The 15,860-nt window shown below is 43.2% G+C and overlaps 3 protein-coding genes across 3 annotated transcripts; 2 read left to right on the forward strand and 1 right to left on the reverse strand.

Moving 5' to 3' along the window:
• Nucleotides 1–8,934: 8,934 nt before the first annotated feature.
• Nucleotides 8,935–9,537, forward strand: H4C9 (H4 clustered histone 9). The gene has a single exon (XM_038584427.1). It carries the CDS (start codon nucleotides 9,091–9,093, stop codon nucleotides 9,400–9,402), a length of 312 nt encoding a protein of 103 aa, XP_038440355.1. The 5' UTR covers nucleotides 8,935–9,090; the 3' UTR covers nucleotides 9,403–9,537.
• Nucleotides 9,538–10,865: 1,328 nt separating this feature from the next.
• Nucleotides 10,866–11,286, reverse strand: H2BC12 (H2B clustered histone 12). The gene has a single exon (XM_038584406.1). The coding sequence runs from the start codon at nucleotides 11,251–11,253 to the stop codon at nucleotides 10,873–10,875; it is 381 nt and encodes a 126-aa protein (XP_038440334.1). The 5' UTR covers nucleotides 11,254–11,286; the 3' UTR covers nucleotides 10,866–10,872.
• A 280-nt stretch (nucleotides 11,287–11,566) lies between these two features.
• On the forward strand, nucleotides 11,567–11,984 carry LOC119867707 (histone H2A type 1-H). The gene has a single exon (XM_038584413.1). The coding sequence runs from the start codon at nucleotides 11,582–11,584 to the stop codon at nucleotides 11,966–11,968; it is 387 nt and encodes a 128-aa protein (XP_038440341.1). The 5' UTR covers nucleotides 11,567–11,581; the 3' UTR covers nucleotides 11,969–11,984.
• The last annotated feature ends 3,876 nt before the right edge of the window (nucleotides 11,985–15,860 follow it).

A 15,860-nucleotide genomic window follows, 5' to 3' on the forward strand; every position in this document is an offset into this window, starting at 1 on the left:
ATATTATCTCATTCTGAACTAAGGAGAAGGGGTCTAGGATTTCCAAGGGAAGGAATGCCCTTCACAGTCTGATAAGAAGATAAGAAGAGCAGATGTTTGGTAATTAGATGTTTGCCCTGCCGTACAGGTGAGTCACTCAGATAAAATTGATCTCTGTTAATAACCGTCTTCTGTCAAAGACTAATTTAGTTTAGTTTTGTTTTGTTTTTGTTTGTTTGTTTGTTTTTAAGATTCTTTTTGTTTGTTTGTTTGTTTGTTTTTAAGATTCTTCTACGTAGTTAAGGGAGAGACAAAGTTTCTCTGAGCCCTCAGGGTCTAATTGCCTTCTCCTACGAATGATCTCATCAAAGCGGCAGCTCCTGGGGCATCCTGACCTTGGCCCCTTTAAGGCAAAGACAAAAGGTGAGCGGAAGTCAGTTATGGGAAAGTTACCAGGAAAACAAGAATCAAGTATGTTAGGAAGATTTAAGGTGGTGCCTTCTCCATTGATATGGGTCTAAAGCTTTCGACTGGTGTTGGTGGGTGAACTGGGAGGCCCTGGGCCCTGAAGTCTGGATCCAACCCCTATCAAAGATGTTGTAGAAGACTCCAGGTCTCCTCTCAAGAAAGAATCCGAGGGCAGACACCCCACAGTGTATGAGGGGTGCAAGCAGGAAAGTTTATTAAAACAGAAGTATACTATCAAGAAGTGAGAGCATGGTGAGCTCAAGAAAGCAAGCTGTGTGAACTAGCGTTCAAGTTCCTATCTTTTATTGATGGTTGTTAAAAAGGGGCAGGATATTTATTACTTGGGGCTGGAAGCAGGGTTTCCTGCTTTTCTTCATTATTTGACCAGGGGTATCCTGTGGTGGCTCCGCCACCTGGGGCCCATCCGGCTCCTCCTGGAGTGCTGCCAGGACAGGCCTGGACCCTCCCCAGGGCTAGCCACCACCTTCTCCTTGCTGGCCTCCAGCATCCAGTTAGAGCCTCACTAACTAACTGCCTGCTCCAACACTGGGATTAACCTTTGTCTTTCCTAGTAGAGAGGAAAGGAGGGGCAGCTTTGTAAATCTACTTCCTGCTTTTAGGGAAGTAAGCAGGGAGGCAATAGAGCTTTTCTTACATCTGCTTCACCTCAGACACTTTCAGCTCAAAATAAAACTTATGCCAGAGTGGAATGATTGTTTCCTGGGTAGCCTATTCTGCTTCCTTTCAATACTTAATGCTAATATTTTCTTAATATTTGTTAGTACAGTATTAGATCTGTATTTAAAAAAATCTGAAATCTGCTTTATATTTCTAATTAATATACAGAATGTTTTTAAACAAAAGGTGATAGCAAATTAAAGCTCTTTCTTTACAATACATTTAAGGCTTTTTTTTCCCATTTTAAATGGAATATTAATTCTGGGTTAATGTAATTGAGCACTTTTTCTCATGTTTGTAGATATTTATATATCCATTACAGATGATTTGGATGATCTATCCAAGTTATATGGGCTTGTGAGAACCTTTTATGACAATACAGAGAGACATTAAGAAAACCACTTGGATGTGGTGGGGAGATTGGGGGGAAAGATTGCAAGAGGAGGGAAAGACAGTTATCCATTCATCCTTTAGCCTGATAACTGGCCCTGCCTTGGCTAGATTCTGGTCCTTTCCCTTTTTCTTCCAGGGGCCAGCTTATCTACCTACTGGTGAAAGTACACTCCATCGAGAATGTGATTATGTTCCCTAATCAATGTATTTGTGGGCTGCAACCCAAATCAAAGGGGAATAGGAGATCTGGATTTCTTTCATGGGGAATGACATCTAAAAGCAAACTGGAAGACGTTGACCTCAATGACCCTTCTTGGAAATAATATGCAACATAAACACTGAAAATTTGTATCATTGTACCGGAACTAAGGTGAGTTCTCTCCTGGGGGGGGGGGGGGGGACCACAGATAGAAGCTGCACCAGGGGGTTGGCTGAGCATCTGACTCTTGATTTTGTCTCAGGTCCTGATGTCAGGGTCATGGGATCCAGCCCTGTATTGGGCTCTGTGCACAGCACAAATTCCGCTTGTCCCTCTCCCTCTGCTCTCCTCACCTCTAAAATAAGTAAACACTTAAAAAAGAAAGAAAAAGAAAGGAAAGGAAAGGAAAGGAAAGGAAAGGAAAGGAAAGGAAAGGAAAGGAAAGGAGAAAGGGAAGGGAAAGGGAAAGGGAAAGGGAAAGGGAAAGGAAAAAAGAAAAAGAATGAAGCTGCACCAGGAGAGCTGTCCCACAAAGGAAGCTTTATGTGCAGCAAATAAGGAGATATGGGGAAAATCTTCCAAAGCCATGTCTCCTCAAACAAGTGTGAATGGGTTCCTTTTATTTGGGGCTAGGATGGATATTTAGAAAGGGGAGCCTTGTCATTGTATGCAATGGCAGCTAGATAGTAGCATATGCAATTTAAGGAAACACACCTAGACACTCTCTGTAAAAGAGCCTTGTGCTCCTCCAAAGGCAGAGATTTTAGTATTGCAATGAGGTACAGGTAACTGTTGGTGACTCCAGGGGTCACTCCACGGTCCACCTGTGCAGGTTGGAATCAGGATAAATTCAAACTGGTTTGGGTGGTCTGGGCAGTTGCTAATGCTTGAGGTGTAGTTTCAATTTCCCCGCCCGGGATATTATGCCCCTTGGGTCTTTTGCCTGAATTGAAAGATAAACTGGAAAGAAGAGCTGAAGGAAAAATGTGGGGCAAAGGTCAGTGGGTACAAGCAGGTGGGCAGTCAAGGTCAGGTCTTCGGGGCTAGCTGGTGACATTGTCACTTTCCTCCAGGAATGCATCACTTTCCTCCTAAATTTCCATCTGGTAAAGAATGAAAAGACCAAATTCTCTGCCAAAAATTTGGTTAAGGGTGACTCAGGAGGTTAAGAGTCTGCCTTGGGCTCAGGTCATGATCTCAGAGTCCTGAGATTGAGCCCCACGTCAGGCCCCCTGCTCAGTGGAAAGCCTGCTTCTCCCTCTCCCTCTCCCTTTGCCTTTCCCAGTGCATGCTTTCACTCTCTCAAGTAAATACAATCTTCAAAAAAATTTTTTTGGTTAAGATGAACCTCTGTGGATTTATTCTGAAGAGATATTTGGTCAACTGCATGAAGACATATGTTCAAGGTGATTGCACCATTTTTTAATACCAGATTTCATCAAATCTAAAACACCTAAGTAGGCAAGCAAAATAGATGATTATGTGCCAATAATCTGTTAAAAAATAAAATTCAACCAGGTAAGTTTGAAGATCTAATTGACTTCATTAAATGTTTCCCAATTGGGCAGCATCTGAGGAGCTGTACAAAATGGAATGTTGTTGCAAAAAAGGGTGAGGCAAGAAAATTATAAACAAAAGCAAAGAAAGGATTGTTTCAGGCCAGATCCACCTCTTAGGGGAAAGGCCAGGGGGTCTGATTATGCAGATTACCTTGTCTTCTTTTTGGGGGTGGAGAGGGGTCCCTGAGACAGATTACCTCTTTGGTGCTTCTCAGAAAATTTCTAATGGACTGGTAAAAATTTACATTTCTGGGGAAAGTTGAAACTACAATTCGATTCATGATTAAGCCCTGGTTGCTGACCTGGGTTTTTAACCTAAGTGACGCCATTTTGGGCCTGTGGTTTTCTTTTTAGCAAAAGAAATACCAACTATACGTATAATATGCTGTTCATTTTATATCACACACATTTTAGACTCAAAAATATGGTGGCATTAATTTGGAAACATGAGTTTTTTTTTTTTGTTTTTTTTTTTTTTTTTAGATTTTGTTTATTCATGAGAGACACAGAGAAAGAGGCAGAGACACAGGTGGAGGGAGAAGCAGGCTCCCTGCGGGAAACCCAATATGGGACTTGATTCTAGGACCCCGGGATCACGACCTGAGTGGAAGACAGATGATCTAACACTGAGCCACCCACAGCCACCCAGGTATCCTTGGAAACATGAGTTTCAATGAAGAAGGTAATTAATTACAAAATTCTCCATAAAATGGAAAAATATCACCTATTGAAGATAAGTCATTCATTGCCTCAAAAACTACTAGGTCACACCAAGCTAGACATTGCACATACCAAGAGAATAAGACAACTTCCTTGCCTTTGTAGCCTATATATTCCAGCAAGAAACAAAATAAAATCTTTAAAAATATTACATTTTAGGTTGTGATCATAGCTGTAAGGAAAATTTAATCAGGTTCCTAGGCTATGGAGGCGCAGGAGCAGCTGTGCATGTTCCCTTTTGGGTGACAATAATCATTTCTTGGGCTGCTTGTAACAATTCACCACCAAGTCTTTCAATAATAGAAATGTATTCTTACACAGTTCTGCAGGTCAGAAGCTCAAGATCAAGGAGCTACTAGAGCTGTTCCTTCTGGAGGCTGCCAGGGAGAAACCATTCCATGCCTTGGGCCTAGCTCCTGGGGGTGGATAGTAACACTGTGTGTTCCTTGGCTTGTTTGCAGCTGCTTGCAACAGCTTATCTCCAATACCTACCTTAAGCTTCACCTAGCCTTCTTCCCTGTGTGTGCCCTCCTTCCACTTATAAGGACACCAATCATTAGATATAAGGTCCACACTAAATCCAGGATGATTTCATCTCAAGATCTTTAATAAATACATCTGCAAAAACTCTATTTCTAAATAAAGTGACATTCAGAGGAAACCGAGGTAGATAATAAACCGGGAGTGGGGGAAGGAAACGATTCAACCCACTGCAACGACCCTGGAAAAATGCTGACCAGATGGTATTTAAGCAGAGAGTTGAATAATATCAGATGGTAAATTATGTCATTCTTTTGGGGGATGTATTTTTTTTGTTTGTTTGTGTGTCAAGTTTTTATTTAAATTCAAGTTTAGGTAGAGTATAATATTAGATTAGTATCAGGAGTGTAATTTAGTGATTCACCACTTAACACCCAGTGCTCATTACCACAAGTGCCCTCAATGCCCATCACCCAATTACCCTGTCCCCCCACCATCACCCTCAACAACCCTGTTTGTTCCTTCTAGTTAAGAGTCTGTTTTATGGTTTGCATCTCTTTTCCCCCATGCTTCTCTCTTTTGTTTCCTAAATTCCACAGATGAGTGAGACCATATGGTATTTGCCTTTTTCTGACTGACTTATTTCACTCATCATTATACCCTCTAGTCCCAGCCACAATCCTTTTGGTAAGATTTCATTCCTTTTGATGGCTGAGTAATATATATATATATATATATATATATATATATATATATAGTGTGTGTGTGTGTTTCTTGGAGATATATATATATATATATATATACCAACTTCAACTTCTTTTCCAGTCATCAACAGTGTAAGAGGATTCCCTTCTCCACATCCTCACCAACATCTGTTATTTCCTGACAGGTGTGCAGGAGGAAGTCTTCTAAGAAGATAATGCAAATACGTGAGGCCATCATATACATGAAATATTTCATCAGGATCAGAAAGCATAAGGAAGTTCAAGATCAAGTCTAAGATCAAGAATGTGTAGCAAAGATCAAGAGCAGAAGGAACAAGGGAAGAAAGTAAATTCACAGACACAGGCAGAGGTCAGATCATGCCAAGTTGAGTTTTGTAAATCATTTTATTTTTTTATTTATGAGAGACACACACACAGAGAGAGGCTGAGACACAGGCAGAGGGCAAAGGAGGCTCCATGCATGGAGCCCAACGTGGGACTCAATTCCAGGACTCCAGGATCACACCCTGAGCCAAAGGCTGATGCTTAACCGCTGAGCCACCCAGGCATCCCTGTAAATCATTTTAAATGACCATTCTAAGTTTTGAACACAGGAATGGCATACCCAACTCATGTTTCTTTGGAAGTTCACTAAGGCAAGTATGTGGTAAATACAAAGTTCAGAAGTAAAGCTACAAATTTGGAAAGTATTGTAATCTGTTCAAGAGATAGTGGTGGCTTGGCCTAGTGGTAGGCCTAAATACCTTGGTAGGCACAGGATATATTTTACAAGTGTAACTAAGAAAGTTTGCTGCTGATTTGAGGTGTACTGTGTTGAGGAGGAAAAAAGAATTTCCTTCTATCCTTTTGAGTTCTTGGCTAAGATTCCCATAATAAAAGACAGATTATTAAGAGAAAAACAACCAAAATTTTATCAACATGTATATACCTCATGTATACATGAAAGATAGAAAAATGAATAAACATTCCAAAATGGCCAAGCGACAGCCTTATTTATATACCATCTTCAGCTAAAGACAAAAGAAAGGGGTATGTGTTGGGACAAGGGGTTAGGAGGAGGACTGTTATGAGAAAAAATCAGGAAAAGCAAGACAAACAAAGATAAGGTTCGATATACACATTCAAGTAGGTGTCTTCTCCATTAAAATTCTCTTATATGTAGTCTTCCTTCCTGGTACTTAGAAATGGTGATTTCCTTTATAAATGTAAATATCTTTTACTAAAAAGTAACTTCTATTTTCAGGAACAACTGGGTGGCCCCGTGGTTGAGCATCTGCCTTTGGCTGAGGGCTTGATCCCTCATCCAGGGATTAAGTCCTACATCACGCTCCCGGGAGCCCACTTCTCCCTCTGCCTCTCTGTGTCTCTCATGAGCAAGCAAAACTCTTTTAAAAAGCAAAAATTAAAAAAAACTTCTATTTTCAGACATCTTCCTGTATATGCCGTTTCTCAAAAATAATCAGTTCAAAATAATCCCTATGACAAAGAAGCATAGTTTGGGGTGGCATATTCAACTACCCTTCAACTGTTGAAAGATACAAGGAAAATATCTTGATTTGAATGAAGTTTGTCTTGATCTATTAAAGTCAGGATTAGCAAACAGACCAAATAGCATTGTAATTTTACAAAATAATATACTGTAGGTTTATAGAAAAAGAAACGTCTTTGGATATCAATTTCAAAAACTATAAAGGGCCTGACCAAGTTTTCAGATATCAATCTATTGCTACTTTTATCATGACTAGTTGCTATGCAAAAATCTATAACATCAGATGAAGAGGGAGGCTACTGGTTGGTGGGAATTTTACTGATTTTTAAAGTAAAGAGAGTAGGATCTATAAAATGTATTCCAATGAATTAATGTTGGTGAAATATAATGAAGAAGGAAAACAATAAGCATGAAGCCAGAGTATTATGCTCATCACAGGCCAGTCTTCTAAAGAAATGGCAAAGACAGAAAGATATCTCACTTTTTTAGAGCTAAGTGGATACAACTCTACCCACATTAGGTAGGTTTTGTAATGTGGACTCAGATACCATCTGAAGTTAGGTCCATTTTCCTTTCAAGAAAGTGGCAAATAGAGTCCTGTTTTCCTTGACTCAGATCCTGAGTTAAGAGGTAGCCAAAGAGTTACTTAGCCATAAAAAGGATGGACATACATTTGGAAAGGACAGAGAAAGAAATTCTGAAAGAGAAAAGGAAAATAGAGGAACCCGCAGGAAGAAGTAAGTCTCTTATTTTCTATGTTTCTTTGCTCTTAAATCAACCTATGCTATCCAGTCCTCTATAAAATATCCTGGATTTGCCTCTCACTAGTTGAATCAGTTTTGTTTCTTCAAGTGTTTGGCAAGTTTTCTTTTATTGCGACATAAATGCAGGGAAAAAATACAATATTCTAATGACACTTAAAATTACTTTTACTTATTTATGAAATTTAAATGGAATACTTTGGAAGGTAATGGAATGTAATGCAACATTGCTTAAAGTAACTCATTGAAATACAAGGTAGCAAGAAAATAAGTGGATAACAAGGGGATTATATGGTAATGCTGAAAAAGCAATTAAAATTTTTCAGAATTTAAGCAATAGTAAAATTGTAGATATGTAAACTTTTAAAACTAAGTATATAAGTATATTCTTTTATTAAAGACTGTCTTAGAAAGACCAAAGTTTACTTTCTTTACCCTGCATTTGAATGCATTTGTTCATTAAGGACAAATTAATTGCTCTTGTAATTAATGAAAGTTTAAAAAAATTTTAAATTATGTATTATCTAGGAAAAAAAAAAACAAAACCCTCTACAGAGATACACTTAAAGACCTAGCTTGGAGAGATTGGGTAGTTTTCAAGTTAGGAGGACACCATAATTCAAAGATAACAAATTTACCATAATAGATGTATAGCCAAATACTAAGATATCTTTCAATGTTACAAATAATCATAATACTTCAGCACTACAAATACACTGAACAGAACAGTCAAAATTCAAGAAATAATTTTAAGTGAACTATTCGATACATGAACAATTAATTTCCTCAAATCAGTGGAGAAAATATTCGTAATACTGATTAGCCAGCTGGTTAACTTCTTAAAAGTTAATTCTCCATACCAGAAACCAGGTCTGGATTACTAGTCACATTTTTAAAAAATGGTTTTACTCATTATTAGTAAGATATCATAGGAACTGCTGTTGAAAATGAAAATTGTTGGGGATCGAGTCCAGGATCGAGTCCCGGGATCGAATCCCATATCAGGCTCCCTGCGTGGAGCCTGTTTCTCTGTGAGCTTGTGCCTCTGCCTCTCTCTCTCTCTCTCTCACGAATAAATAAATAAAACCTTTAAAAAAAATGAAAATTGGGAACCCTTTGGTGGAAGATAATATGTAGCCATATACCCAGGTCTTAGAATTCTCTATTTTATTAGCTCGTCTTGTTCTGCTTCTAGATAGTAAAGATTTGGAGCGTACCCTCCACCCCCCCGGGTATAACAAGGAGAAAACCTTTACAAAATGGGGTAGTCTTATGTCAATATTAGTTGAAAAAGAAAATGCATGCATGTATCTAGAGATAATAGAATATTCAGTGCTTTTTTTTTTTTTCCTGTGCTTTTTAAAATGTATTCTCTACAATGCTAAAGTTTTGTTTCATGAGGATGAGATGGGAAACACATAAACGAGAAAAGGAGAAAAAATAGCCTTAGGTCTTGAGGATCCACAGCACTCGGAGAACAAAAGGTACGCGAGGAACAGGCCTGTTTCTTCTAGGCCCCTCCTCCCACCAAGGGAGACTTCGAGCTACGGCGCTCTCGGTTTTCACTCCGGTCCGCAGAGGGAACCCTATAAGAGGGAGCTGCGCCGCCCTGGCTGCACTTTCGCTCGGGTTTTCGGAGATGTCAGGTCGTGGCAAGGGCGGGAAGGGGCTGGGCAAGGGCGGCGCCAAGCGCCACCGCAAGGTGCTGCGCGACAACATCCAGGGCATCACCAAGCCCGCCATCCGGCGGCTGGCCCGGCGCGGCGGCGTCAAGCGCATCTCGGGCCTCATCTACGAGGAGACCCGCGGGGTGCTCAAGGTGTTCCTGGAGAACGTGATCCGGGACGCCGTCACCTACACGGAGCACGCCAAGCGCAAGACGGTCACGGCCATGGACGTGGTCTACGCGCTCAAGCGCCAGGGCCGCACCCTCTACGGCTTTGGGGGCTGAAAACCAAAGTGGACTCCCATCCTGTACCAAAAAGGTCCTTTTTAGGGCCCCCAAGTTTTCACTGAAGGAGCTTTAGTGTTCGTCTGCAAACGGGCTTCGGTGGAGGCGCTGAGTTCCTGACGCATCTTCCAGGGTTAGTGCGGACCACAGCTTCTGCGGACCAGCCGCTTTTCGCCGCGGAGTGGAATTGTCTGCAATCCTGCTGGCTTTAGCTCTGGCTCCTTTCTGGTCAAACTAGAAGGACCAGGCGCCACTCAAAAGCGGCAAAGACCCAGACAGAAGTAGGCTACATGCAAGGAGCCCGATGTGGGACTGGATCCCGAGGCTTGGGGGTAACGCCCTGAGCTAAAGGCAGACGCAACCACTGAGCCTCCTAGGCGTCCCACCGGATTGCATTTCTGATTATAATATAAAGTTGCTAATTTTCTTACAAGCTTTATGGCTATTTTGGAGTCCTGTCTTAATAATGTTGGATTTGTATTTAGTTTTAGATTCTCCTGCACTAACGAGAGATATTATTTAACTACTCTCTCTGGATAAAGAAGTCATCACAAAGAATGGGTTGCCACCCTAGTCCTATACGGGAGACCTGAGGGAAATGTCAGGACAGGCACCAGATGTGCTTCTGACTATCCCAACCAGATCCTATTATTCCAATTCTTTCTACAATAGGTTTGAGGGCCTGAAGGTAACTTGTATTCTCGCACTCTATTAACAGATCTCATACTACTAGCTCTCTGGACAGCACAAATTTAGCAGCTTGAAATCACAAAATTCGATCAGTGTTCTTGTACATGCTCAAATTGTTGCAGGCACTTGTGTACCACCTATCACATCTCTAGCGCTATGCATGACAAACTAGTTAAGCTAGCCACATAGCTTATGAGCCCTTCTTCCGGATGGTCTGGCATGCTCCCGATCCCATGTGGGCTACAGAGGCCAACTTTTTAAAGCTGGATAAAAGCATTACTCTGCCAACTTAATGCCCCTTCCAACATGCAAGGTCTTTTTAATCACATCGAATCGTGTAGGACCTAACTGCTGAGCTAAAAGGCTGACTTTAGGTGGTGGGTGGTCACTGGGCTGTAATTTTAGTCATGTGAGCACATATTAGAATTGCAACGGAGGCGACAAGTAGTGGGCTGCTAGGATTTAAGCAGGAAGCCACAGGCTGCTCTCGCTCACAACCAAGGGATCCACTTTAGCGCCAGAGCCAGAAGTTTTTGTGCGGAGTTATATTCACGTCGTTACGGCCGTGGTACTACATGCACACAGCATACAGCGCGCAAGAGGCACTTACCAGCACAGTGCGCATTCCTCGGGGCAGTGGAATCCTCACAACCGCCGCAAAGCAACTGCATGAACTGAAGCCTAGATCCCGATCGTGAAATTCCAGCTCGATTAGTGACAACGTAGTGGCTCTGAAAAGAGCCTTTGGGGCTTGGGCAACAAGACGCTTACTGGGCAAGTTTACTTGGCGCTGGTGTACTTGGTGACGGCCTTGGTGCCCTCGGACACGGCGTGCTTGGCCAGCTCCCCGGGCAGCAGCAGGCGCACGGCCGTCTGGATCTCCCTGGACGTGATGGTCGAGCGCTTGTTGTAATGCGCCAGGCGCGACGCCTCGCCCGCGATGCGCTCGAAGATGTCGTTGACGAACGAGTTCATGATGCCCATGGCCTTGGACGAGATGCCCGTGTCGGGGTGCACCTGCTTCAGCACCTTGTACACGTACACCGAGTAGCTCTCCTTGCGGCTGCGCTTGCGCTTCTTGCCGTCCTTCTTCTGCGCCTTGGTCACCGCCTTCTTGGAGCCCTTCTTCGGGGCCGGCGCGGACTTGGCGGGCTCGGGCATGATGGAGACAACACAGACCTTCCTCAAAAAAGACAAAAACAAGTGTCGTGGGAGCAAAGTGCCGCTGGTCCCTTTCATATAGAACCTCTCATGCAAATAAGGTGTCAGCTAAAGTCCTGTGTCTGATTGGTGACTATTCAAACTAACGTCAGAAACTAGTTCTGCCCAATCAAAACGCGAGAATCCGAAAGTTGCGTTTCCATTGGTTAAGATAAAGCCGCAACCGTAACCAATGCAAAACCTTCTTTTTCGCGCCCAACAGGGGCTATAAAAGGTGCTGGACTCGGCTTTCGCTTTTGCAACCACTTGCAGTGTACTTAGGTGCCTGATGTCGGGACGCGGGAAGCAGGGCGGCAAGGCTCGCGCCAAGGCCAAGACGCGCTCGTCGCGGGCCGGGCTCCAGTTCCCAGTGGGCCGCGTCCACCGCCTGCTCCGCAAGGGCAATTACTCGGAGCGGGTCGGGGCGGGCGCGCCGGTGTACCTGGCGGCCGTGCTGGAGTACCTGACGGCCGAGATCCTGGAGCTGGCGGGCAACGCGGCCCGCGACAACAAGAAGACGCGCATCATCCCGCGCCACCTGCAGCTGGCCATCCGCAACGACGAGGAGCTCAACAAGCTGCTGGGCCGCGTGACCATCGCGCAGGGCGGCGTCCTGCCCAACATCCAGGCCGTGCTGCTGCCCAAGAAGACCGAGAGCCACCACAAGGCCAAATGAGCGACTAGTTGGAGACGTTCCAAATCAAAGGCTCTTTTCAGAGCCACCTATAACTTCACAAAGAGAAAGCTGGTGCGCTGGTCCGCATTTTCGCTTTTTTGGTGATAACAATTGTGAAGTGCTTATGTCTTGGGAGAAAAACGTAGTCTGCCCTAAAGAAAGGGACAGTTTGAAGACTGGCAGGGGCTAAGCTAGTAGGTTCTGGAGGGCTTATTCAGAAGTTCCAGATGGAAGCAGACCGGCAAATCCCTGAACCCACTTTAATTACAATGCTATCCGCTAGTTTTAAGCGGCCAAAAGTACAGAATGCAGTGACTACTCCCGAGACCAACGATTTGAGTATACTAGAAAAGTTATGGTTTGAATAATTTTCACTGGATGTTGGAATTCCTAGTGGCCATTGCTATTTTATTTAGGATTTCATTCTGAAGGGAGTTACTCTCTGATATATTGATTAAAGATAAGCAGAACTTACTGAATCCCATTACCAGTAAATTCTTGATCCCGTTTCTTTGGAGCACATGTATTTGCTTAATTCATTCTTAAAGCAATGGTTGCAACCTAGAAAATCTGCTTGCGTGGAAAACTAGGTGAGAGAGACAAACACAAAGGTACAATAGGTTAGGTGATAAACCTATAAGGAAAGTAGAGAAGCTATGGAGCATAATGGGGACTCTTATTTTAGATAAAGATTGAGTGTAGATAATTTTAGAGATTTTACCTGATCAGAGACCCACATAAACCAAAAAACTGAGCCAGGTAGATATTAAAGGAGGAGAATCCCAAATAGAGGGAACTGAAAATGTAAAAGCCTTAAGACAGGAAACGTGCGTGGCCTTTGCTGGGAACAGCCAGCAGCACCATAAGGCTCTGATGTAAAAGCAGGAGGTGGGGAGCACAATATAGGACTTTGTAGGGTGTGTAAATTAATGTGTATGAGTAATCAAAAGTCATAGCAGTCCTAATCTCTGAGATAAGAATTTTGTTACTACAAATCAGCTAGATGTGAAAATCTATGGACTCCAACTTTTTAAGTATATAGAAAGAAAACCACTATAAAAGTAGTATTAACTTGAGCACGCAGTTCACAAAGATTTAGGAGCACACAGTTTTTAATTCAAATACATACAGATTTATTTGCTACTGAATGGAGGGAAGAAATTCCTGTCCAAGTGTCTTCTAGCAGTACTAAAAATTAAATTGACATGAGACAGATTAACAGGAGAAAAACAGTTTTATTATGTGCATAGGGAGGTCTCCTAATGAAATTGAGACCTGAATGAATGATCAAGGTGGGCAGTTTTTATACATTTTAGACAGAGACAAAAAACTTTGTGGGGATTTGAGAGGATAAAGAAAACCAATGTCTGGCAGCGTGATTTAGTAAGGAATTTTAATTAAAAGTTGGGCTGAGGTTAGATTAGTAAAGAGGTCACAAGGTTTGTTTCTAGAGCCTTCTCGGCTGTAAATTTCCTATGTCTGGTGATAAGGATATCTTTTACTTCTTAGTACAGGGAGGGCACCTTTCATAGGGGAGATTGGTTTCCTGCTTTCAGGGGGACAGAGGAAGCGAGGGTGTGATGTCCTTGCACTTGCTGTTTCCTGAGTAGCTTCCATTCAAAATAATCTCTATGCCCTCGTGCTACACTGTGGGCCCCTACACTACTCCCAGTCTTTGCTTGAAGAAGCTCTATTGAATAAAAGAATAAAATGCAAGAGACCCAGAACATACAGCTTACAGTGACAGCCACGCAGGTTGGGTTCTCTGGGAGCAGATGCCAAGATGGAGTTTGGGGTGCAAGATGTGATTAGGGACCAACAGCTGCGAAAGGAGGAACAGGAACGAGGATGGGACAGGAGAGAATGTCTAACGGGGGCTCGGAGGCAGACAAATGTGGGAGCTCTGATGCCGGGGGTGCCTGTCGGCAATGCCCCACACTGAGCAAAATTTCCCCTGGACCAGTCTTTGTGTCCCCACTTTGCTCTGTCCCGGCTGTGGTTCTGTCCAGGAGAAGGGCATGACCTTGAGTTAGATAAAGCTCTGCCACTCAGGCAAGGCCCCAGGGAGCTCAGCAGTGCCCAGATTCTGACCACACCCACTCTGCAGCTGGGATGCAGGTCTTTCCTGGAGGGCTGCAGGGGGCAGGTGGGGGGCTCTGGGCACCGCATTTTGATCTCTGACATACATTAACATGAATAGAAATATCAAAATTATGTCTGACAGTATTTGTAAAACTTACTTTTTAGCATATATCACTAGTACTAACTTCTTTACTTTCACTGGGGAATTCAAAAGGGATGTGTTTTCTTTTTAAGGAAATGAGACAACCGACAGACTTTCTGAAAATCTTTACTAACTTTATATACTCCTGTAAGAGTCTTAGATGCTGCCATCATTGCAAATGGAAGGTGATATAAAACAATTATAAGGGAGGATCTTCCACTGGCCTACTTTCCTTCCTCCAGAGCCAGCAACTCAGTTCACTTGCCACTACTGGGAAAGAATCCAGTTTTAAAAAGAGTTTATAAGGGTGGAATCCCCAGGAGGAGATTTAAGATTGGTGCTCTTATAAGAGGAAGAGACCGGAACACCTCCCTGCCCCCAGCCCACCAAAAAAATCATATGACACACAATGAGTTGACGATACCTGCAAGCTACGAAACAGGTCCTGAGCAGACTGTCTGCTGGCACATTGGTCTTCTACTTCTTAGGCTCCAGAGCTGTGAGAAATAACTGTGTTGCTGGGTAAGCAGTGGGGAGGGGAGAAGAAATCCTGGGCCCTGGGGCCTCGTCCCAGCCACACCCAGACTAGCAGCACAGCTGACAAGTGACCCAAGCTGGAAAATTTATCAAAGCAAAAAGTAAAATCTCAAGATATAAGAGCAGGCAGCTCAAGGGAGAGAGAGTTGTGTGCCCCAGGGGATGGGTTTCTATCTTTTTTTGACAATTGTTACCTCTGGGGCAATTGAAAAAGAAGCAGGAGGCACCTCGGGTGGCTTAGCAGTTTAATGCCACCTTCAGTTCAGGGCCTGATCCTGGAGACCTGGGGTGGAGTCCCACATCGGGCTCCCTGCATGAAGCCTGCTTCTCCCTCTGCCTGTCTCTGTCTCTCATGAACAAATAAATAAAGTCTTAAAAGAAAGAAAAGGGAAGCAGGATTTTGGGCTTTTTCTTCCTTATTTGACCAGGGTTTCCTGTCATGGCACTACTGTCTGGGGTCTGTCTGGTGTGATCTGGCTCCTCATGGAGTACTGCTAGGACAGGCCTGGACCTTCCCCATGGCTGGCCATGGCCTCCTCCTTGCTGGCCTCCAGGCATTCTGTTAGAGCCTCACTAACATCTGTTATTTAAGCCACCCAGCCTATGGTGTTTATCATACCATCTCCAACTGAATAAGACAAGAAAGTACACTTATTCCTTCAGTCAGGTTCTCAATTTGTAAGAGATAACCCGTAAATCGGGATATTATCTACCCCAACACACAGCCCTTCTTCATCACTGCCTTCTCTTAACTACCTGGTCTGTATACTTTGGTCTAGATTGTGCAAAACTCGGGTGAGCATGTTCAAAAGAAGATGTTGAAAGATTTTAGCAGAGTAGTATCATGATCAGATTTGTACTAACAAATACCAAATGAGAAAGACCAAAACTAGATTTAATTATTCAGATAATATTTACAGTAGCAGATTCCTGAAAATGGGGATCACAATTTTTTTGTTTTTAAAGATTTTATTTATTCATGAGAGACAGAGAGAAAAGGCAGAGAGACACAGGCAGAGGGAAAAGCAGGGTCCATGCAGGGAGCCTGATGTGGGGACTTGATCCCAGGACTCCAAGATCACACCCTGGGCCAAAGGCAGGCACAAAACCACTGAGCCACCCAGGGATCCC

This window comes from Canis lupus, chromosome 35 (genome assembly GCF_011100685.1).
Source record: "Canis lupus familiaris isolate Mischka breed German Shepherd chromosome 35, alternate assembly UU_Cfam_GSD_1.0, whole genome shotgun sequence".
Taxonomy (NCBI): Eukaryota; Metazoa; Chordata; class Mammalia; order Carnivora; family Canidae; genus Canis; species Canis lupus.